Raw genomic sequence first — 26,074 nt, 5'->3', positions numbered from 1 at the left:
AGAACACAGAATATTGTATTTTTATACAGTTATTTTATTTATATCTTGATCCATGTGACAAGATGACATGAAGGGAGGCTTAAATAATTATGGGTTTGAGAAAAGAAAAAACAAGGAAGGGAGATTCTGCTTGGTTAGTGCCAATGTGTGTATGTCCTTGGAAGAGATGATACAATATGGTGTGTGACAAGTGGTTATACTAGTAACAACTAGAAATGCACTTTGTCGAGCTGCCAACTTGTGCTTTTCACACAAGTATAGGCCTAGTACAATTTACAATTTAGGCATTTAGCAGACGCTCTTAATCCAGAGCGACTCAAAAGCATGGCATACACCAGTGCCTTAGTTTTTGTGTTGTTCATTTACAGGTCCAGGTGTGCATACGCATGTGCGCCTGTGCGTGTGTAGGTGCACGCTTCAATATAACCCATCGTTTTTTTCATTTTTTCAATATTGTCAAATCATTAAAAATGATGAAAAACAGCGCGCTATAGTATGCCGTACGATATAGGCTATAGCCCATGGTCCAAAATGATGAGAAACGAGGATAATTCTTTTTTCAAATTTTCAAAAAACATGGGCTATAACCTATCGTTTTTTTCATTTTTTCATTTTTGTCAAATCATCAAAAATGATGAAAAACGGCGCGCTATAGTATGCCGTACGATATAGGCTATAGCCCATGGTCCAAAATGATGAGAAACGAGGATAACTTTTTTTTCAAAATTTCAAAAAACATGGGCTATAACCCATCGTTTTTTAAAAATTTTGTCAAATCATCAAAAATTATGAAAAACGGCGCGCTATAGTATGCCGTACGTCTATAATATAGTCTTTAAGTGTGAGAGATCCTTGGTTTGATTCCACTCAGTAGTGGAAGAATTACTATTTTTTTTTAAATGAGTTTAGTAAAAGAACCAAATATTATTGCACTATTTTACAAAAAATATTTTTTTACGAAAATGAGAAACATTAGCAAATTACGGAGTGTTGCGGAGGATGAGAAACATTAGCAAATTGTGGAGTGTTGTGTGTTGAGTGTGTCCTCAAAAATGATGAAAAACGGCGTGCCGTACGCTATGGGCTATAGCCCACGGTCCAAAAATGTTTTTCCCGCAATTTCCGCAATTTCCAATTTCCTATACCTTGCATGTCCCTCACTAGTGAAAATCCTTGTTTGAGCCCATGGACTATTTTTTAAGCAATAATTAAATTGCCAAAGCACCAAATATAAATGCTGCAACCTGAGAAAAACCTTGTTATTGATGTCAGGTCAGCCATTTTGACAGCAAAGTGAACTTCACAGGGAATGTGTTCAGTTGATAGTGAGGGACAAGCATGCATGGCTACTAATACTATAGCTAGATACCACGATAGCTTCGCCCGTGTGTCAAAATAAAGCTGATCTACAAATGATCTGCGGCTCGATCGGGGGGGGGGGGGCAGCAGAGGCTCCAGGAGGTAGAGTGGTCGCCTGGGAAACAGTAAGGTTCACAGTTCCATCCCTGTGGGACTCCCCCACTGTCGAGGTGATCCTTGAGCCAGACACTTATCAAACCTCATTTAACCCATTTTGACCTGGGAACGATTCTACAAATGTCTTCTATAAAATCATGACAGTTTTCTGAAAAACCCCATGTTTTCGTGTTCTCACACATTTTCATGCCAAGGACCCCCAAAAATATATGAAATTGACCACCGACCCCCATCTGAAAATATGTTGTTCCAGGGACCCCCCCCCCCCAGAAGCAAAGATTTGAGTTAAAAATGTTAGTTCTGAAAGAATATATACGAGCTTGTAGATCTGCTATTTTTCAATAGCTATACTATAACATAATCCTTAAAACACCAACAGGGGTTCCCACCCAGAATGGATTAATTGGCTCTCTTGAGCAGGTTGGTGCCTTAATTGCGTCGATTCCATTGGCCGTCGGACGGTGTGAATGTAAAGCTTTTGGGTAAAAGGTGCCATAATTATAAATTAGCGGTGGGCAAAAAAAAAGTGATTCATGGATATAGCGTAATTTTTAATGCCACAATCTAAAAATGGAATCGCAAAGTATAGGCCTATAATAAAAGCAAAGTAACTTGCGAAACGCAATATAGATCAAATCGGCACCCTATAGGTATCAATATCGTATCAAATCAGGAGGTAAGTTAAATCGTCCCACCCCTAATATAAATGCGCCATTTGATGATACGACACATAATTAGCTTGTAGATCAGCTCTTTTTGATGATCTACTCTGTTATAATACAAATTATACACTAGGCTAAACAAGGCACGAATCACCCAAATCATACACATACAGTATGGTGAAACCATACAGTGAAAAAGATGAAGAATAAATATACAGACTTATAGATGTTTTCTTTACTTTAGAAATATACCACAGTGTAGCAATCAATACTCAAGTCCTGCATTCAAAATTTGAATTTGAAAAACCTTTTTATGATCAATTTAAAAAAAAGAAGAAAAAAAAGCCGATTTACAAGCTCAAATGTTGCGATGCATTTTGAGCTTGTAGTTTCTCTATTTTCACACATTTTGTATGATGAAGTAGGGCAATAATTTAACAAAAAATGAAAAAAAGAGAAAATAAAAAGATGTAAACCATGAATTTCCGGGGGTCTGCAGCCATACATAAAGACCGTTTTCGCACACCTTTATGTGTGCACACACGCGCACATAAATTGACACACACACACACACACACACACACACACACACACACACACGTCTGTCTTCATCTCCTAGAAAGGTTTGATAATATTTTGGATTTCCCATCTCTGGCCAGTACATTCATGGACCACCAGTTGACTGTCTGTGATCTCCAAACATCTTTTGGTCTTTTTGTTCTTAATTTCTTTACCCTGAAAAGAGAGAACCAGAAAAGCAACGATTGAAGTGTGTCTCTCCTCTCCTGAGTAGTAATTACATACCAGGAAAGTACATCGTAATGAAATACAGTATATTTCCTAGGAAGCTATTGATATATTCATTGTAAGCACTGCATAATTGCTTAGTAGTTCACGGGAACCTACTAGAAAAGTAGATGGTTGTAAAATATACTTACTTAAAATATTCTATATCTGCAGAAATCGATAGTAAGTACATAATACAAACCCATTAAAACCTATTAAAGTGTATAGGGAACTAGAGCGTATGCTGTTGTTACAAAAGTGCACATAAGTAATGCATATATAGCATAGTGAGTACTAGTAAGGAAATGAAAACCTACATGAGTAGATGTTCTATGTGGTACACCTGCAAAAGTTTACTGGAATAGTTCTGGTTGGCATTAAACCACACGCCATATACTTCGACAAAAATTAAAACAAAACAACATTAAATCTCCACAAAATATGGTGAAGAGTTTTTGGATTTTCAACTATAACAACACTCAAAATAGAGACTCCAGGTTGAAAGCAGTTAACACTGTGTTGTTGGCAAATAGCACAGTACCTGAGTGAAATCCCAGAAACGGCTCATGCCCTTCTCCGTAGCTTGTTTACATTCGTACAGGCCGGGGATGGAATTTGCTTCGCCCATATCAACCAGACACCTGTTCTCATTGTACTTGTGGGACGTGATGCCGCCAATGTATAGCTCGCCACTCCCACGGTAATAAGTGGACTGAAATAAAGAAAAAAGATTTGCCAACAGAAACAACAACATTTTCAGGAGGCCACAATTCCATGTGTAGATGATACTCACCTGAGGGTTATAGTAATGGCAGGGGTGTGCAATGGGTGTATGCCCTGGTGGCCCTTGATCGATGCACATGCTGGTATTCATGTTCATCATCTTTGTTTTCCACGAATCAAGAACAGAAAGAGATGTGTACAGTATGTACACTATGAGCTGTACAACACAGGCCAATAGCTTGTTTATTAAATTGGCCAGGCTCATTAAATAAATTGAGACAGGGAATATCAGTGCCACTTCCTTACATTATTTAATTGTGGCCCTAATGCACCTGTCTATAAACTATTACATTATCACAAACATTACATTACATTATTTTTGTTTACTTTTATATTATTAATTCTGCATTAAAAATGTACATCTTATAAATCTTCAAAAATCTATATTTTCTAAAAAGAAAACACTGATTTTATCAAATCTATAGGCCTATTTTATAAAATCAGTGTTTTACAGTATATTAATGATTTTATAAAAACCTATAATAGTTTGAATTGCTTTTATAAAAAACTAGTATTACATACTTTTATAAAATTCAACATCTAAACACCAAAGTCTTAGACACAATAATCTTATCTATTCTCGATCTTTTTAAGAAACTCAGGCTTGACCACTTAGGCCTAAAAACCAAAATTCCTGCCATTCTCCACATACGTTTTGCTCTTTGCACCTTGCCCTTAAAGTAAATGCTACAAATGCTTTCAAGCATCACCCTTTAATCCTATTCATTTTATCATCCAGCTACAGTAGTACTAGTAACGCCATCATTAAATGTATGTCAAATAATGCTAATACCTTTAGCTTTTTCTTTACCATGCACGCTCCCGACTATTTAACACATTTTTCACGGTTAGTGAATGCCCAGTATGGTGTGCATTAAGTATTATACAACAGGTCGTTTTGAGGAAGCAATCTGATTGGTTGAAACAGCTTTCTAGCCGTGCTTAAACCACGATAATGGCACGGCTAATCAAAACAAAGAATTCAGCCGCGCTTTTCTCTCAGAGCGCAGCAGACTCAGTGGTCGTAGTGGCTATACTTCTGTCATTGAAAAAACATTATTCTTCGGCGATTATCTTAGTTTTAAGGGTAACTCTTGTATAATTGCAATATTTATCGAGGGTGTTTCGTCATTCATGCACTTCTGCGAACACGCCCTGCTGGCGAATTCCTACGACACCGCAGGTGTGCATTAATGACGATAAAAAACACCCTCTCGTCTCTCGTGTAATATTGCTTAATTTAGCGCCACCCACCGCCACCGTAAACTTACTCCACCATAAGCCAGAAGATCGTCCCTAAAATCGTCCAAGGGATCCAGTTGTGGATATACGTTCTCCAGGTACCACTTGAAAGGCTTACATTTCAGCTTCTCTCTGAGCTTCTTCCTCTCTGACACGTCTCCAATATCTATCCCATGGTCCTTGATTGGGGGGGGGGGGGGAGAAACTTGCAGAATTAGTTTTACGGTATAATGTGTGATAGTGGTTCTCAAAGTTAGGTCCATGAGGGTCACCTGTAATTGTACCTTGTACAATCTCGCTAATTGTATCGCTAATTGTATCAAACTAGGTTTGTGTGCCTTCCGCGCATCTAACTTAAAAAATCACACATGACGTAACATGTCGATTTGCTCAGACACATTCTCCATTCGTCAATGGGAATTTAACAAAATTACCGATTTGCTTAGACACATTGTGTAGGACGAAAATAGCCAATTTGCTCGTCTACATATAGACGTAAATTCTCCAATCATTGTCAATGGCATTTAATGGTTGTGTTAAGACAAAATAGCCGATTTGCTCAGACACATACGTAAATCATATAAAAAATGACGTTGAGGGGCGTTGAGGCGCGCAGAGCACCGTCACGTGTGGAGTTATAACAGGAACAATGCAGAGGGGAAGCCAGTGACATATGAGGAACAGAAAGCACAGTCGGGCACGGAAGTTTCGCCTACCTTTGTGGGCGTGGACTTCTGGGAAAGTATAGATGAGGTTTTGATTAATTGATTGATTGAAAGATGTATTAACAGATTTCAGAATTACAGTACATTTCAAGCACAACTCAATACAAAACTGTTAACTGTGGACAACACCATAAAGCATTAGACTTGTTACTTGCGCAAGCAGAGCACGCAAGTAATAATTTCCCTTGGTCTCTTCAAAGTAACAGCCGTCTTTTTCAACTGTTTTTATGTGTATGCAAATCTGTGCCTGGTTTGCACATAAAAACGGTTGAAAAAAACGGCTGTCACTTTTTGGCACCAAGTAACCACAGTATACTGCTAATCAAATTACAACTACATACTCTATATGTAGTTGTAATTTGAAATTAGTAATTTGTAAATCTGTGCCTGGTCTGCTGGGACAGATTACACAGATGACCATTTCTCTTACGTCATCACTGAGAGCTAGTCATACATATACACACCATGTACTCTGGTCCCAGCTCTCAACGATGACGTAATGTGGTATCTGGTCCCAGCAAACCAGGCACAGATTTGCATACACATAAAACGGTTGAAAAAGACGGCTGTCACTTTTTGGCACCAAGTAACCACAGTATACTGCTAATCAAATTACAACTACATACTCTATATAGTATAATGTATATGTATATGTATGTCTAGTCATTAGTCATTGCTGGGACGGTGCATACGCATCGGAAAGGCTGGGACGGTGCATAGGGCGCAAAGTAACCACAGTATACCGCTAATCAACTTACAAATGACATATACATAGAGGCAGAAACTGAGATTTGACAGTTTGTAGCGGTTTGTAGCGGTCGAAAGTACTTGCGCGCTCTGCTTGCGCACTAGTAGGCCATTTATGGCCTACTAGTGTGCAACAAGCAAGTATGCACTCGGCAGAGTGCAGTTCTAGTTTACAATAGGGTCCACCATGTTCTTCATCGTAACATTTAGAGACGTACAAATATACACTTCTATATAGCCAAAAAACAGGGTTGCGTGGACTAAACAACATCAACCTGGGGGTCTTTGAAAGGTTAGGAGAATAGGGACCACTGTCCTACATTACCTCAAAGGGCACGTTCCAGGCCAAATTGACGTTGTGTTTGTATTCGTCCATCCACACCTCTGCTACCCTCAGGGCATTCCTCCTCATGACCTTATTGAAGTCTAGCATATAGGGCTTGTGGGCCCTCTCAATGTGGGCTATCTTGGAACATGGAACGACCTCCACACTCCCTCCACACGTCCACACCTGTAAATGGGTGTTAAACATATAATTCAGCAGAATGAGTTCAGTTCAGTTCAACATATTGTGTACAGTAAATGTTACCATTTGCATTTGTACTACTTAACCAGAGCCAAACCAAACCTCTCACAAAACTACACGTTGTAGTTATATAATTTTAATTTATAATAAGAAAGGAGACTTATGTCTAACAGCTATGAATACAATTATGTGTATTTAGATCCTAACTATATAAAGCAATTACTAGGATTGTGTATGTGCTTGTAACCTTTGTGAAAACATTATTACGTATTGTTGAGTATTATTTAAAACCTCAGCTTTGGAGAAGGTCTACTTCCCACATTTTGAGAGGAGCTTATACAGTCCTGTCTCACTCCTCTGTCTGACTGGGTAAGAGTACAATAAGATGGAAAGAGTACAATTCCATAAAAACAGAACCACCCCTTGGAATGCTGATGATTCAATGACATGTGTCTAGATTAACACAGAAACAAGCCCAAATTCTCATGTGCTGTATTGTTGTGGTTGACTCACTCGGATTCCTAGCTCAACGTTTTCCCCACCATATACTTGCATTCCTTCATCAAGGACCCCGATTTCTCCTAGATACTTCCTGTCTGCAGCGAAGATCCCCATGACCGAAGGACTCCTGGAGAAAGATGTTATCGTTGCTGTCGGGCAGAAACCTCTTTTATCTCCATATTTTAAACGAAGCAAAGCAACACGCTTTGAGGTTGTTTTTGACATATGTTAATGTTGGCTGACATGTCAACCAAAACATTTAATACAGAAGAGAGTAATAATTCTTATTTTACTTATTTGCTGTCATACGATGGCATTGCGTGCTGAAGGTAGCCAGCCCATCTACAAGCTGTGTGAGCTTGCTCGATATTTTCTCAGAGCGACGCCATTTTACGACAAAGTATAAAACAGGCTTCAGTGTCAGAGTGATGGTGCGTTCCTGTGAGAGGGTCACGGAGAAGGGTTCTCTGTTTCTTTTTTGTTTTTTTTCTTTATTTTCCCTATGCTGGATAAATGTGATGCCACTAATGATGATAATCTTGGCGCAAATGCATTGTGTATTCTGCATGTGTTTTGATTGAATAATTGAAATATTTATTAACAGACGAACATTGTACACAACCAATGATTAATGGCATGAACGTGGTAAATGCTTGTTGGCATGCATTGTTTAAATGGCCAAGAGGGGTTTCTCGCCCTTTACGCCAGGAGCACACACTATGTAAGGATGCGTTCGCCACCTGCCGGAGGGTAGAAGCGGTGACCAACGAAGATGGGTCCCTGGGTTATGTGTGGCCCGTGGGACAGCAGATCTGAGTGCCGGCCAGAAGTGAGATCATATGGGGGCGGACCCTCATAGACAAGAAGAATATCTATACAGATCGTGTGCCCGAAGGCAAGACGAGAGGAGGCATGGAAGGGGATCCACCTGTCGACAGCTCATGCGGGACCAGAGAGGACACTGACCCAACTGCGCCGACGATTCTACTGGCCTGGTATGGAGGGGGAGGTACGTTCGTTTCATCTGGGTTGTGTCTCCTGCAGCTTACAACACAAACGAGTAGAGCCTCGGGCCCCGTTACAACCGTTTGAAGTGTCTTACCCCCCTAGAGGTAGTTGCCATTGGTTTCCTCACCTTGGTGCCTTAACCCTGTATTATACTTTGTTGTACAATAGTGGCCTACACAAATTGCTATCATTAATCGTAATCGCGGCAAAACCTTGAAGTAATAGTGATATTGATTTGAAGTCATATACGCCCAGCCCTAACTTCAACTTACTTGCCAGGCATTGAGGGATCGTAGAGCTTGTACCACTCAGGCCCAAAGCGCTCGTACATGCACCACAAGGCCCAGTCGAAGGCATGGGCAAGAGCATGGTAAGACTCTACAGCCAGGTCATCGAAGTTGACCTTGTCAAACACTGGAGAGACCACCACCGTTCTGTCCAGTTTGATCTGTGTCAGCAGAGGCTCCGCCCTAGAGTAAACAGAAAGCAAACCCCAATATACTTAGGAAGCAAAAGAAAGGATCAGTTGTGTAAGTAAGTAAGTAAGTAAGTATAAGTAAGTAAGGCCTCATTTAGACTGCAGTCACATTCAGTCAAATCTGATTTATTTTTTGGTCTGACCATTCACACTGCCGTTTTCAAGTGACCAGATCTGATCTGTGTGTTCAGAATGGCAGCCAAATCCAGCCTGAATCAGATCTGTGCCACATCCAGATTGGAATCTGATTTGTTTAAATTAAGTCTAAATGCAGACAGGTCACATACAAGTCACATGGAATCTGATTTAGAACAGGTTGTTGCATTCAGACTGAGACAGATCACCTCAAATCAGATTTGAATCAGATTTGAAACCACCTCTGAATGTGGCTCAAGTCACATTGGACATCTTAATCCAATCACCTGAAAAAGTCACTATAAGAGGCACGTCCAAAGAAGCTTAGTGTCTAAAGCTGTGTTCGAAAAGCTAAATCTGTGAAAATATGTAGGCTATCCATGCTCAAGTGACTTGAATTGTTTCAGTTAGTTCTACAAAATGCTTAATTAAAATATGAATTTCAAATTGTCCATCCTAATAAATGTATATGGAAAATTTGACTAATTGTTATTGCTTTTATAATGAATTACTATATAGAGGGTATGCACGTGACATCATCATCATACCCGGAAGTTATGCAGGAACGCCTACTGAGTGGCCAAAAACTATTTTCTGGACTTGACAGGCCATACATCCAAACAGAAAAGTCTTATCTGATTGTATTAAACAATGTTAAACAAGGTTAAACTCACTTTGCCACTCGATTTGCCAATACCGAAACACTCGTTGTTTAGTCAAAACAAAAAAATAGTGTGTTATCAACCAATATTTTCAGATCATGATTGGTTAGGTGTATGTATAATGTCAACTATCATTGATGCTGAAATCTATATAATCAACTTTATACCTTTTACAAATAAATAGCATTTAGATTTTAATAATTCAACATAAAAGATGATAAAGATCTGTTAAAATATTAATTTTAATCATACTATAATTCAGCGAATGTCTGAATGTCTGTCTGAATGTCTGAATGTCTGAATGTCACTGACAGCGCGTTATCTCATCATTGACTACACGAATCACTCCCACTTTTCACACAGGCATGGACCATAATTATATGGAGGGCGTAACGGAGCCCTTTTTTCCATTTGACACATTAATGATTAATAATGAATTTATTTACAGCCGTTTACAGCCGTGGTCTCCGTCTGTGGTCTATCTCCGACCGAGCCACACTATTAGCACACATCTCTCCATGGCTTTTTACAGACGCAACTGTCATATTTACTGTACAAATATTGTTTTTACATCACCACACAATGGGCAATGCGCCCGGGCGCAGTACCCCCCACGGCCACAAGATGGGGGAAAATATCTCACAACGGGTAAGGGCTAGTGGATATAATTGTGGAAACCACGTACATTCTTTTACAAATGGTCTGTACTGGGGGGAATGGAAAAAAAGATGAATAGATTAAAAATAAGAATCTTTATTCTAAGGTAAATGTAATCCTATGTTTCGGTAGTGACATTCTTTGGGAGTGTAAATATATTCAAAACAATATATGAAAATACAATATGATAATTGACTGTACCTTTACTAAATATGTGTCCCTCTGGTGCAACATGAATATGGCCAAAGTTTTTCTGAAATATATCAATTTCACAGAATTTCCAACTCTGAATTTGAACCAATTCAGTAGAATGGCTCTACTATGAAAACCTGCAAAACCTGTCAGTCAACACACCTGTCAGTTTGTTAATTCATTACATATGTTGATCGACCTCATCTGACCCCATCAAATCCTATACACTCAAGACACTACCCTTAGCTCTGTTCTGACATTCCATATGTTGAGCTGACCTCATCAAACCCTGTACACTGTGACGGCCCGAAATGGTCCCCGAGCCGTCTGTTCGTGACACCTGTCACTCACCCCTGGGAACCACCTATTCTAAAATGCCCCGTTGATTGCGCCGGTGCGCGAGCGAGTGTGAAGGCAGACAGGCAGTGTGAGAGCAAAACCCGTCAGCGGTGGACCTGTCATGTGAATCGTGAACGAGGAAGTTAGTCCCTCGATTCGAGTGTGTTCCGTGTCGTTTTGCTCCGTAAAGTGGCGTAGCCTCGGGCGTGAACCAACCTGCAGAGCTACAAACAACCATTCCCACGGACGACCAACGGCCAACTACAACGATCCCCGCATCTTGACCTGTCTCTGTCCCTGTCACCTATCACACACGGAGCAGTGGTATTTCCCCCTTTATTATTTCAAGCCTCTTTTGTTTGTTATTTTGTTGTTTTGGAGACGATTAAAGAGCCGTGCTGCTCGGACAGACGGACTATACTTTTGTTTACTAACATTCACGTTGCGTCTGCGTTGCGTGGATCTGGAACAATACACCGTTTATTTATTTATGAACTGAGAGTTTGAGACGCAATGAATTGACGGGTGGTTTCGAGCGGAGGTTACGTGTGTAACCATGGATGGTACTTTAAGTTGCTGACTACCTGTTTTTGTCTATTTTGGTTTATTTACAAACATTGCAAACTATTGGGTCTTAATTGTTTCATGAACTGATGAACTGTGTGTGTTTGGGTTTGGTGAAATTCAATATAATAACTTGAAACTGAGTTGACAAAGTGTGTTGTGTGTTATTTCTTGGTATAAGGGTTTACATTTTAATATGTAAGTCCTGTGTCGGTTTCACCAGTGGTTAACCCAGATGAGGAAGAACTCATAAGAAAAGGAGAAACACTTCTCTGGTAGACTAAATCTACCTGGCACCCCTAAGACAAATAACCATCCAACTGGGAAACCGTTACAACACTCAAGACACTGCCCACGCTGCCACCCTTCGGATCTCCATATATGGAACTGACCTGTTCTGACATTCCATATGTTGAACTGACCTCATCAAACCCTGTACACGCAAGACACACTCCATATATGGCCAGTACAGAATTAATTTCATATGTTGCCATGCCATGGCGCCAGCCCCCGCTGTGTGCAGCCCCCGCACAGCAGACTGCCTTCACCCAGGCGGATGTGTGCAGCCCCCGTCCAGCAGACTGCCTTCACCCAGGCAGATGTGTGCAGCCCCCGCACAGCAGACTGCCTTCACCCAGGCGGATGTGTGCAGCCCCCGTCCAGCAGACTGCCTTCACCCAGGCAGATGTGTGCAGCCCCCGTCCAGCAGACTGCCTTCACCCAGGCGGATGTGTGCAGCCCCCGCACAGCAGACTGCCTTCACCCAGGCAGATGTGTGCAGCCCCCGCCCAGCAGACTGCCTTCACCCAGGCAGATGTGTGCAGCCCCCGCCCAGCAGACTGCCTTCACCCAGGCAGATGTGTGCAGCCCCCGCCCAGCAGACTGCCTTCACCCAGGCAGATGTGTGCAGCCCCCGCCCAGCAGACTGCCTTCACCCAGGCGGATGTGTGCAGCCCCCGCACAGCAGACTGCCTTCACCCAGGCGGATGTGTGCAGCCCCCGCACAGCAGACTGCCTTCACCCAGGCGGATGTGTGCAGCCCCCGCCCAGCAGACTGCCTTCACCCAGGCAGATGTGTGCAGCCCCCGCACAGCAGACTGCCTTCACCCAGGCGGATGTGTGCAGCCCCCGCACAGCAGACTGCCTTCACCCAGGCGGATGTGTGCAGCCCCTGCACAGCAGACTGCCTTCACCCAGGCAGATGTGTGCAGCCCCCGCACAGCAGACTGCCTTCACCCAGGCGGATGTGTGCAGCCCCCGCACAGCAGACTGCCTTCACCCAGGCAGATGTGTGCAGCCCCCGCACAGCAGACTGCCTTCACCCAGGCGGATGTGTGCAGCCCCCGCACAGCAGACTGCCTTCACCCCGGCGGATGTGTGCACGCGACCTCGCCCTCAGGGCGTCTTACTGGTATTCCATTTTGGTAACACTTTATATTAAGGTCGCCATTATAATGCATTATAAGCTAATTTATAATGCATTATAATGTGCTTATAAGGCATTATAACACTCGTTATATATGTTTGTAATCATGTATAACAACTTATAAACATTTATGGCAAAATATAAGCGGAAAAAGATTAAGCATGGAGATCTGTATCAGGTTACCACATCTCATGGACCTCGATGTGAGCATCCAGGATAGCCACCACGTCAGCAGTAGCAGCCGTCCATCCAGAGATCCTGGACGAGGCCAACCCCAGCTGCTCACCATGCCTCACTCTCCCAATACGAAGCCCTGGGTTCTGTTCCTGAATGGACTTAACGTATATGTCAAGGTCCCCCTTAAGGTCCTCTGATTTTAGAAGGAAAAACAGAGGGAGGTTATGAATGGGCCTGCATTCAACATGGATTTGGAACATATAGGCCTACCGGTAGTTGCTGTTTATCATCCCGGCTAACTTTCATTATTGAATATTAAACACTTAAGTGAATAAGCTGATTATCAAAATTATAGTTACTTACATGTAGATTCAGAAGCTGTATGGGAAAGGACTGTGGAATGGGTTACCTGCTCAGAAAGTAGCTCATAACATGTCTACGGGGGATTTTTTTGAAAAACAAGCTCGGCAGATTGAAAGAGGATAATTCAAGCTTGGACTGCAGCTGCAATGTTGGTGAGTTTAACGTAATTTAAGACAAGCAGATCACAAACCAAAAAAGATGAATAGGAAGTGGATGGAGGCTGTTGCAACTCTAGATTCAGCCCATTGTAAAAAAATCTAGAGTTGCAAATTGCGGCTAGGTTACCTGCATGCAAGCCAATAACTTAAGTCCTCCATGAAGAGCTGGCTGAATAGACGCTGCATGGACATAACCATGTCAAGTTGCCTTTTTTATATTTTGTTGATATATTTATGATTGATTTAATTTTTTTTTTTAATTCTTTGTTTGGCCCAAAACATTGTGTTTACTTTCATGATTTCTCACAACTCGAGTTGGCTTTGTACGACGCTTAAAAGGTCTTTAAATAAATACTTTTTAAAATGTATATGAGGAAAATGAACGTGGAATCATTTCCTGGGCCCTGGTAGGGGGCGCGCGCGTGTGCGCCGGGACTGCGACGCTCTATAGAGAGAAAACAGGATGAATATAAAACTGTCGACAAAGAATAAGGGAGTGATTTGAAGATTGGGCAAAATTCATAAATGATTCATTTCCAACATTCACAGAGATCAGACACTCAAATCATAGATAGAGTTAGGTCTTTGCTATTCCGGAGTGAAGTCTGTTGACCCAGACATTCCATGGTAGGAGAAATGGTTGAAACAGTGAAATGATTTAAGTGGAACAATTCCTTATCCTAAAAATGGAGGGACCGTGGGTGGTAAGGCATCTAATGAAGTGTGTGTGTGTGAGTGCGTGCGTGTGTTGTTCTACTGCATTAAACATGAACATGTCACGACTCACCACGCTGTTCTTATCATACCAACCATTGGAGCTGTTATCATCCACCAGAATGATTTCTCTCAGCAGGTGTTTGGGTGTTCGGTCAATGATGCTGCGAATGGCTCTCTTGATGATAGACAGGGCCTCGTCCAAGAAGATCAACACCACTGCCATACTTGGAAGGTCCTTTGGGTACTTCTTTTCTTTACACCTATTCAAGTATAGAACAAAATGTATTAATCAGAAAATATTTCTGTATTTTGGAATTGTGTCAGTCTAATGTAATCTACCCAACATTTCACCTTAGATATTTTCTCTTCTAATAGTTTTTTTACTTTAGTATCAATACTGCAACATCTGGCGCTCTAGGGAGATTCAACAAAAAACTAAAATCAGAATATTCAACTCCAATGTTAAATCCGTCCTGCTCTATGGGGCAGAGACATGGAGAACTACAAAGAACACAATAAGCAAAGTACAAACATTCATAAACAAATGTCTAAGGAGAATCCTAAAAATTCACTGGCCGGACAAAATAAGCAACAACGATCTATGGATGAAAACTAAACAACTTCCTGCAACAGAAGAAATTGGACAAAGAAGATGGAGATGGACCGGGCACACACTGCGCAAACCAGTATCAAACACCACCAGACAGGCGCTGACCTGGAACCCTCAGGGAAAGAGAAGCAGAGGCCGGCCCAAAAACAGCTGGCGGCGGGATCTCCAGGCAGACACCAAGAGGCTGGAGGATCCTTGTCGACGGCCTATACCCCAGTAGGGGTTGTTGTATTATAGTGTTCTGATACTTGGTGCTGTGTTCGGATACTCGGTACTGATACGTGCAATGTACTTGTATGTATGGTGTACTGCCTGCCTTAATGGTAACATAAGAGTGGAGCTGTGTTAGAGCACGGCTGAAGGCCGCTGCTGGCATGCAGGGATTGTGATGTCTAGTCTGTGACGTCATTAGGACATGAAGTATCCAAGATATATATGCTGCTGTAAGTGGAATAAACCTTGTGAACGTTTTGATGTGACCAAGTCTCGTGTCATGTTAATCTTCTCCCGGGCCGGCCTGTCTGTCTGTCCGCCGCCGAACCATGGAAATGCCAACCGGGTCATCACACACCAGAACCAGACGAGGGTCCAATACGTAGAATACAGTTATCATAACAAATGGTGTCAGTTTAGTGGGACCAGATGCAGGAGGTGAGTCACTTCATATATTTTACTCTTCATCTAGAGAAAAAGTGCCTCTCCTCTTGCCTGGTAACATATAGGTTATGATGCAGGGTTTACCTTAGTTAAATCTTGTCTTTTTTTTTTAGTTCCCACAAGATTACATGCTTCCAAATTTCACTGATATAGACCCGACTAATTTAACATTTAAGTGACTTATACAGTTTTTTTTTTTTTTAATGACGTGACAGAGTTAAGAGATAAGACTGTTTGGGTTCAAGCAGCTATATGGTTAGAGTCCATATATAAGCCTAATGAGGTTCATTAGCAAAAGACTGCGTAGTTAGATACGCGCAGCAATATGGTTAGAGTCCATATTTAGTCTGACGTTTGGTACGCCAGCAGTGATTATTACACTTTCCTTGTAGAGGTCAGTGGCCATCAGTGTTGCATCGCAGCTGAGGTTATAAGCCGGATGAATAGAGCCTACTTTGTCCGCACAACAGCTGTGAGTATATGCTGCAGTCTGTTGTTTTTATAAATCTGTTAGATGTTGTCTAACAGGGTACGTCTGTGAGATAAGCGTACTAAGCCTGTGGTGTGTTTCCCACAGCAAACTTTAGTTACACTCTGGTCATGGTCAAAAGTCACTGCTAGATTTAGCTACCAATTTCAAGGTAGCAGTGATAAGGGCTGGTGTGTGAACTGACATCGTTGTGCATTCCATGTGGTTGTCAATTCTTTTGTGTTTTGTGTTTTGTGTCTTGTCGCAAATGGACAGTCAAAGTTAAGATACCCCCAGAAAGAGGGGTGGACATGTGCAAGTAAAGTGACGTTGTGTTTCCCTGTCACGCTTTAAGAATACACAGTAGTTGCTACATTCATCCAAATATGCCAAGGAAATGGGCATATAAGAGTGGTTTAACGTGTTATCCCTGGGGTTTTCATATAACACTGGCATGCTGCTGAGCTACACTCTGTGTATTGAGTTGAATGTTAAGCGATTACAAAGTTAAAACAACCCCTAACCTAAGGGGGCTGATGGATTGAATAAGTGAAATATTAATCAGTATTCAGTGAGACAATGAGTAGTTTCTGTTTCATTTCACTTAAATGAGTGTGCAAAATAGCCAATCTACAAGATGTAAGTGGCCAAAATCTGTGTGGGAAGAAAGGTCAGAAATATAGTAATCTAATGTTTGATTAGTGTAAAGTGTCTATTTAGCCTGCCCTGGGAGCTGGAAAAGTCAGTACACCAAACGTACTCGAAAGAAAAGGAAGGCCTTAAAGTAAGGACCAGAAGCGCATAGAAAGTTCTGAGAAAGCTGTAAGCGTTTTTGGTTGGTAGAGCCCGTTAGAGACGAGTATTCATCTTTTCTGATCAACGGGCCATACTCTCGCGACGGGAGAGCGCAGAGGCTTGCGTAACCATAGCAACTTGGTGATTTCTTTCACCAGCACACTGGCCTTATCAGAAGAGGAGAAGCTATCTCTTTTCTCACTGGGCCAAGGGAGGAAAGCCGAAAGAGCAGTGTTGTGAACTTGTTTATAAACCTCCCCCACAGCAGTCAGCTAGTAAGAATCACTCCCTCACGAAGCCCAAGGTCAATATGTAGCTCTCAGTATGAGAGCTAATAATCACTAAAAAAAAAAAAAAGCAAATATAGGCCTGGTATGATTGGGCACATGTATTGTGCGTATAGTTAAATAATATAATAATAAAATGATATCCTCAAAATAAGGATTAGAAGTGCTATAAAGTTTTTTTTTGAGGAAAAGTTTGCAACTCAGTATGAACGCTGTAGCAAAGAAGCGGAGACGTAGAACTCCTCTTTTCTGTCCCGCACCTCGGGCGCTCAAGATGGCGTAGCCATGGTAACTTGTCGAGACCTTATCAGCAGAGACAAGCATTTCTCTGACCCACAGTGAGAAGAGAAATTCTCAATGGGCCAAGAGAAAAGCCGGGAGAGCGTTGACGCAGCCAACTGTTTATAACTCACCACACACAGCAAAAGAGTCCCTTCACGGAGTGTGTTATCTCTTATCTCATTAAGCCAAGGTCATATACATGTAGGCTCAGACAATAATAGACCCTTCATTATGCCGATTTAGGAGACTGAATGGAATTCAGTCAAGATATTAAATGGGACAAATGAAAACATATTATAGCCATAAACATAATGCCATGACATTTAGGAGCATAAGGAACAACGTGGTGATGAGACATTGACCACTGGACATAAGTGAAGTAAACAAATAAACTAAGTGTATTTATCAGGAGTGAAATAGATCTGCAGTGAAAGTTAAAGAAAGTTGGACTGGTGTAGTTCTTGTGACTTGACAGAGTTTGGAAAAAGACTGCGTAGTTAGATACGCGCAGCAATATGGTTAGAGTCCATATTTAGACTGACGTTTGGTACGCCAGCAGTGATTATTACACTTTCCTTGTAGAGGTCAGTGGCCATCAGTGTTGCATCGCAGCTGAGGTTATAAGCCGGATGAATAGCCTACTTTGTCCGCACAACAGCTGAGAGTTTTGCCTGTTGTTTTAATTAATCTGTTAGATGTTGTCTAACAGGGTACGCCTGTGAAAAAGCACAGGTTGTGTACTAAGCCTGTGGTGTGTTTCCCACAGCAAAACTTGGATTCCACTCTGATCATTTGTATTAAAAGTCATTGTAGATAGAACATATAGGGACCCAACTGAGGTATCAGTAGAGAACTAAAAATAGCAGATCTACAAGCTCGATAATCGTTCACTAAGTGTCATAGCTCAAAATTGGCCAGGTTAAGTACATTTACTTCAAGTTTAAGTAGTATGTATCAAGAAATGTAAGCCAATACAGGAAGCAAAGTTAGTCATTATTCTGATATAATGCAGTAATTTGGTGGAGTTCCAGTCAAAATACAATCATTAGACAGCTTTTTAGGTTGCACCAAATTCATGATCCCAAATTTTGTGTCCCATATGGAGGGGAGGTGTGTGGAATATGAATCAGACAGGCCTGAAGCATATAAGTCCATAATGAAATGACTCAGGTACGACAGGATATATTTTAAGCGAGTCAGCCTGGGAGGCCAGGTCAGATTCAAGATGTGTCAGCCTGAGGTCAGTTCATATGCTAGTGCAGTCAAAGCACTCCATGTGTGTACATTTCTCATACAACTACACACACAGACACACTAAAAGGAAGTGGAAAGTTTGTCGACATTTATGTTCAAAAACATTTTAGTAAAACTGCCACATTCAAATATATATATATATATATATATACCCAGTGTATTAAAAATATTTATAATTCCCATTTTTTGTCACATCTAAAAGCTGAATCGTCATCTGCCCACCCAGCCAGCACCCACCCAGCCGAAGGGGGGGTGAACTTCAACCAGAAAGACAATACAATGACTTTTTGTCCTAAGAGTGGATGCCGAAAGACATTTTGTGGAGTTTTACCACTGAACATTTGTTTTTGGCACTGAACTTTGGGGACATGGGTGTTCGGGGGACACATTGATGTCATGCGATGGTTTGTGTGTTGAGCACACAAGCGATTGAACTGAACAATGAACCTGGACCTTTTCTTTTTGTACTAAGAGAGGAAGCAGAATGACATTTTGTGGAGTTTTACCACTGAACATGTGTTTTGCACTGAACAGGAAGTGTTGTGTCGGGGGGACACATTGATGTCATGCGTTTTGTGTGTTGAGACCACACTAAATTGAACAATGAACATTAAGGGTTTGTGCATCTCACTTCTGCATGTCACTTCCATCACGTGACTACAGGAAGTGTTGGGGTCATATCTACAGCAACAGCGGAGTACGATGTGGAATGGGAATGCTAAATATTTATTTTACCAGTTTTATGTGGAATTCGGAAAAACGTGGCAAGTTATTTTTTTCACATATAGAGGTAGAACAGCTCAGAGGCGCATACTAATGTGCACACACGCACACACGCACGCACACACACAGAAAGATAGACAACAGGGTTGTTTGGTCTAGGAAGAAGTGCCTGTTCAAAGGGAGGTACGCGCGTACGTGTGTGCATCAGGGTAGAATTGACATTTTCAGTATTAAAAGTCAATAAATCAAGTATATTATGACTCAAGTAAGGAAGGGCTAATTCATTCTTTAGCCCAGAAGTTGGTGCAATTTATAAGCTCAGCTGTAATCCATTTGGAAGGGAACTCCAATAATAAAATAAAATATAAAACCAATACTGTATAGATCCTAGGACCAGTCAATAGTGAATTATACAAGTAATTACAATTACAATTACAATACAAGTAATTGAGTCCCATGGGGTTAGTCCAACGTTAGGCCTATAAGGTCCGGATAAGTAAGGGCAAATGTGGAGACTAGGGAGAATAGAAAAGTTTAAAATAATAACCACAGTGTATTAAATTAGTACAGGACTACAGCACATACACCCTATATAACATATACCGGTAGGTCCCATTCAGTAGATACACCTGTGAAGGAACGGATATATGCTCACGAATAAATCGATCTTGAGACAGACGATTTTGTTTTGGTGTTTTGGGACAATGTTATGGTAAGGTTAGACAAAATAGGTGAGTAAGCGTTTGTGTAGTAAGATAGTCAGTGCACTAATCTAGTCAACAGGCCTGAAATAATTTGTATTAAACATTAAGTGTGGTTAGGAAAAAAAACCCAAGTCGAGTTTATTAATTACTAAGTTCAAGTTGTTAGGGTAACCCCAGAAACGATGCTCAGCAGAGTAGGCTGTAGAGTAGGCTGAACGGGCGCTTCTTGTCAACCTACAACATGGACGCATGTTTTGTGGGAGGAGTGAGAGAAGGGTGCGTATTCGGTTCAAATAAATAAAGGATTTAAATGAAGTGTGATTCAGCATAGAAAAGGCCAAATTATGAAAGGTCCGTCAAGCTATAAAGGACCAGGGAAAGAATATGGTCAAAAGAGTCTGAGGTATGGACTGGTGTGTGTGAATTGTTCATTAGATATTTTAGGGGGGTCCACCATGTGTAGTCCATATAATATTCTGTGGTAAAACTCACGAGCGTGTTTAAGAGTGGACTGTCTAACCCCTAACCCTAATATATTTCTATTTTTCACAGAAACACACAGGAATGCAGTCATGCTGAACCAGGATCTGCGTCAGGCTGAATAACTATCATTCATGTTTCTATCTCCCCAAACGCCATTTTTTGATGAAATGTGTCTGGTTAATTGTGTTTCAAGAGGGCAAATACAAATTGTATTTGCATGTGCAAGGGCAAATGGTCTGAAAGAATTAACAAATTAACCCATAACAATTGAGTGTCTGTGCTTGGTGTCTTGTTGTGGTAAAGCAAGGCCCTGTTAGCTTATCTTGTTTTGAGAACACAGAGAGCTCTGTAGAAATTGTTTTACACAGAGCAGGTGGGCAGACACGAAGCGGAGGTGTCAGGAAAGCACCAGTGTCAGGGGTCATTCATGTAAGTAGTAGACACGTCACATGCTCAAAAATACACATTTAGAATTTTTAATTGTATTATTATTCCCCTTGGATGGGTGATTGATTGATTGGCGGAATATTGATGAAGTAAAATCAATATAGTATGAGGATGGGATATGAAGCTCCCACGCACACACACACAGTATGCGTGTGTATCTTTGTTCTGTTTGGGGGGGGGGAACCCAGTGCTTTTCAGTTTTGTCCACAGGAGACGGACAGCAGACGGGAAAATACAGAAATTGAGTGGGTTTCCGGCCCCAGTACTGGTGTATCACCAGGTCCAGAAGGCCTAAGCGTTCAGCCGGGGAAGGGAGATCGCCTCGGGCATAGAACACGACCAAGGGTCTGACAGAAGGGCCTGCGCCCGGCCTACAACAGGGCCAGACCACGGCCTACACCAGACGCCACAGCACAACAGGGCCAGACCACGGCCTACAGCAGGGCCATCACATCGGTACTGCAGACCCCGGTAGGTCTGCAAGAGGGCCAGACCAGCCACCGGACGCAGGCCGCGTCCTGCAAGGGTCTGCATCTGACAGGTCACACGTCGGCAGGCCAGGAGGGTCTGTGTCGGCCTAGACCGCAGTGACGCAAGTGTGTCCTGCAAGGGTCTGCATCTGACAGGTCACACGTCGGCAGGCCAGGAGGGTCTGTGTCGGCCTAGACCGCAGTGACGCAAGTGTGCCATTTGAACAACGTCCTATGACCATTTTCCAGGTCTTGAACTCATGAAGGAAATAGGAAGTAGTCACATTGTGACGAAGACCTATTTTGCTCAGACTATATGAGACAAGCATCCTGGAGCAGAATGTGCGCGAGATTTGTTCGCGCGCGATGTTTATGGAGTAAGCGGGATGCTATATCATCAACAATGCACGGCCAGGTCTATATGACGCATGCTGGTGCGTCCAGGGCCATATGCATCTGCGCACTATCTGATGGATTCGGTACAGGACAATGGCGCGCGGTCGCCGGTATGGAGAACTGTAGCTTGGGCTCTGTGCCATGTCGGTTCCAGTGGAGTAGGGTCGTAAGAGTGGACTGTTGGAGTAAGTGTTGGACTGTTGGAGTAAGTGTTGGACTGGTGGAGTAAGTCTTGAACATTTTCTGTTGAGTAAGCCAGTTTCGGGAACATTTTCAGTTCTTGAACGGATGGAACATTTTCTTTTTATTATTTAATGACTGGTTTCTTGTGTCTCAATGTCAAATATGTGTTTATGTGCTGTCATTACACACTGTCCCTATACATGACACCCACACATTCCCCTGTAGGAATGAGGGCCTCCAGAGATAAGGGAGGCAGGCATACTGCCAGTGTGGAATGGTATAAAAGAGTGGTTAGATGTAGGGGCAATGGTCAGTTATAAATGTCAGAGATGGTTGCCTTGTTCCAGTCCAGGTAAAGACAGGCTGTACTTCCGTCCCAGACAGATCAACAACATGTGCTAGATAAGATATGACGAAGAAGGGAGAAATGCCAGTAAGCCTGCTAGACTGAGAGAATAGATTAGAATGAACTAATCCTGTGGTGTTGAAATTAAGTGTGATTATTCATTATTCAGTGTGATTATTCATTAGTTAGAAATGAACTAATTTAAACATAATCAGTGATTTCAGGATGATTTCAGGTTGAGTGTATATTTTAATGTACCCTGTCCTATCCCCACGTGTATATGTTGTATATTATATAGTATATATTATATATTGTATTTATTGTTGATTTCTCCTCCTCTTTTCTTTCTGTGTTTCCTATTTTATCTCTCTCTCTCTCTCTCTCTCTCTCTCTCTCTCTCTCTCTCTCTACACCTATGTCTGTGTTTCAAGTGTACAATCAGGTGGCGTGCGCGTGCTTGCTCAGAGATTGATCAATGATTATTGATTAAGCAAAGAGATCACATAAACGAGAGGCTCGATACAATTTCCCTGGCAGGAGTCCAGGTTTTTTGGTATCGATACGTGATTGTACACTTTTCCGCATTATAAATACAGTATCAGATGACGTCGTCCTTATATGACGAAAGAGTGGACTGTTGTATTATAGTGTTCTGATACTTGGTGCTGTGTTCGGATACTCGGTACTGATACGTGCAATGTACTTGTATGTATGGTGTACTGCCTGCCTTAATGGTAACATAAGAGTGGAGCTGTGTTAGAGCACGGCTGAAGGCCGCTGCTGGCATGCAGGGATTGTGATGTCTAGTCTGTGACGTCATTAGGACATGAAGTATCCAAGATATATATGCTGCTGTAAGTGGAATAAACCTTGTGAACGTTTTGATGTGACCAAGTCTCGTGTCATGTTAATCTTCTCCCGGGCCGGCCTGTCTGTCTGTCCGCCGCCGAACCATGGAAATGCCAACCGGGTCATCACACACCAGAACCAGACGAGGGTCCAATACGTAGAATACAGTTATCATAACAGGGGTGTCAGGCGTAACTAACTATCAATACTGCATTGTAGAAATACTCCCTTACAAGTAAAAGTCCAGAATTCAAAAATAAGTACTCATTGTGCAGAATGTCCAATTTCAACTTTGCAACAATTTGGCTATTTTCAAATGGCTTGAAAAGTACAGTACTTACATACTGTACACCAGATTACCCTGCCACTGACTCATTGAAAAGTACAGTACTTACATACTGTACACCAGATTACCCTGCCACTGACTCATTGAAAAGTACAGTACTTACATACTGTACACCAGATTACCCTGCCACTGACTCATTTAATAGATGACTTGAACTGTTTTCTTGTGTTCTCATGTTTAATGACTGTATGTATGTATGTATGAGGACACAACAATGGGTTAAAGTCTCACCTTTATTCTCCAAGTTGTGAATCATGTTTGGAGAATGTTTGACATGTGTTACCACAGTGCTTCCTGGTGCTGACCAGTGGGGAAGGACCCGATTGTAGCATGAGGCTGCCTTTTATAGTGCCTGACTCCATAGGGAGCATGCTCAGTCCATCCCACTGGATCAGATCAAGAGTTTTGTAAATATGTGAATTATTGTGGATGATGTGTAATTATTTAAATGTGAATTATACAAGGGTTACATGTGATTATGTGTTAAAGTAGTTATTGTCTCTGGACATGGGGCTGTTAATTGTGGAATCAATTAGAGTTGGTACGGTCCAGTGGGAGGGGCCTAGCCTATATTTAAGAAGGGGGACCTACCACAAGTACAGGAAGTATAGGGCTATATTTTCTTGAGTATACTGGAACTTCCTGTAGGCTACTTACAGAGTCAGACACTTCTGGCAGTAGGTCTTGTCCAGTCTAAGGAGATACAATAAAAAAAACACCACACACTTACCTGGGGTGGTGGGTATATGGAAGAACTCGATCTAAAGCTAGGCGGTCACTGAGAAAAACATTGTAACCATATTTCATAAAAAGAGCTTGTGCTTCTTTTTGTTCATCTTCAGATAGATCCTCCCCCCAGTCCTTGAACAAGTAAGAATCGGGGAACAGTTTCTTCTTCATCTTCAGTTTCTGGTCAGCGTGTTCTCCCTGTTCTGGCTTCTGGTCAAGTTGTTCTCCATTATTTAGCTGCTTTTTCACCAGTGAGGCTTTCATTGCAGATATGACTCTTCCATGATTCTCGCGGTCTTCTGAAAGCATTTTTTGCATGGCATCCTGTTTTTGTTCCAAGATTTTAATCAAGTTCTCTGTCAACACAAGGGAGACTAAATTAGATACATCAAGAATGAGTAGCATAGTAGGGAGAAACCCATTTGCATTATGATCACTTATTCAAATCAATTTGTCATATTTCCAAAATGTGCTTATTCAGCTGATCAAATCTAGCTTAAATATTATCAAAGTATTCCACTTCTGCAGCACCCCTGGACTGGCATCACAGCACCATCGGGTGTAATGTACACCCTGCTCTACCGTTTACGATTAAGACAAACAATCGTACACTAATGTTATAAGTAATTAGCAAGCATACAATTACAATTGAATAATTTGGGCAATTATATCCATATTAATGTATTCATGTCATAGGCCTACAATAGGAGATGAATAAATTATTGCTCGACTCACGGAGGTTACTGATGTTTGGCTCCAGATGTGAAAATCTTGGCTCCGAATCTGTAAATCTTGGTACCAAAGGTGCTTTGTCCTGCTCATGGTCACTCGTTTTTAATGGGTTGTATCCATTTATGAATGACATATAGCTGGCCAGTAGAATTGCTCCCAGCAACAGCAGGATAGGACGCTTACGTTGCATCCACACAGCTCTCATTGTCACTGCCAAGGACAATGTCCTCATCTCCTCATGAAACAAGGATCTTATACCGACCAAGATGAACTCACTGAACTAGTCCTGCCGTGTGTGGTTAGTTTTAATAATCCAAAAAACAAACATATGTGTGTATGTGTGTACGAAGGCTAGATCATAGATCGAAGCTACAGTTGTATTGTATTGTACCTGTATGTGTTTTTGTATGGATAGTTTTATCATCACTTTTTAAAGAGCCTGCAGGGACTATGGAAATTAGATTATGGTTAACTCTGGCCCATTTACATGGATGTGAAAACTGATGTGTTTATTAATGAGCATTGTCCCTGTCTAAATAAATAAATGTTCTCTATGACAGTTTTGAAGGAGCGTAAGGAGTTACACTTTTTGGCATTCCACATTTTGTTGGCATAGCAGTGGTACCGAGGCTACCTTGGAGTTGGACATGACAGCTGTACTGTAGATACGAAATTGCATTTTGTTGTCTCTGTACTCTGTGCAGTCTGTACAGTAACAAGTTTAAACTAAATCTGATCATCAATCATAACTCCTCAATTTAAGCCTAGAAAGACAGTACTACAGAATAGCACAGAAGTAAAAAAATAATGGCATTCAATAAAAACATTTTATTTACATTGTAGCATCCACAATTTCTACAAAAAGGCTCTCAATCACTCACTCACTGGCTGACTCGCAATCGCACGCACGCACGCACGCACGCACGCACGCACGCACGCACGCACGCACGCACAAGAGAGTTCAGACTCTTCTTCCTTCCTTCCTTCC

The 26,074-nt window shown here is 41.7% G+C and overlaps 1 protein-coding gene across 1 annotated transcript; it reads right to left on the bottom strand.

Moving 5' to 3' along the window:
* Window positions 1-2,753: 2,753 nt before the first annotated feature.
* LOC308314483 (putative polypeptide N-acetylgalactosaminyltransferase 8) lies at window positions 2,754-25,291 on the bottom strand (the record flags this gene model as incomplete). The annotated part of the gene is made up of 11 exons (XM_080762114.1): window positions 2,754-2,873; window positions 3,466-3,636; window positions 3,718-3,807; window positions 4,979-5,128; window positions 6,747-6,932; window positions 7,461-7,575; window positions 8,729-8,926; window positions 13,093-13,279; window positions 14,418-14,584; window positions 24,356-24,710; window positions 25,270-25,291. 11 exons carry the CDS (start codon window positions 25,289-25,291, stop codon window positions 2,754-2,756), a joined length of 1,761 nt encoding a protein of 586 aa, XP_080618240.1.
* Between the last annotated feature and the right edge of the window lie 783 nt (window positions 25,292-26,074).

This window comes from Protomyctophum bolini, assembly GCF_963924005.1.
Source record: "Protomyctophum bolini genome assembly, chromosome: 4".
Taxonomy (NCBI): Eukaryota; Metazoa; Chordata; class Actinopteri; order Myctophiformes; family Myctophidae; genus Protomyctophum; species Protomyctophum bolini.
Note: the sequence above shows the minus strand (reverse complement) of the source record. Positions and strands in the feature narration are given on the sequence as shown.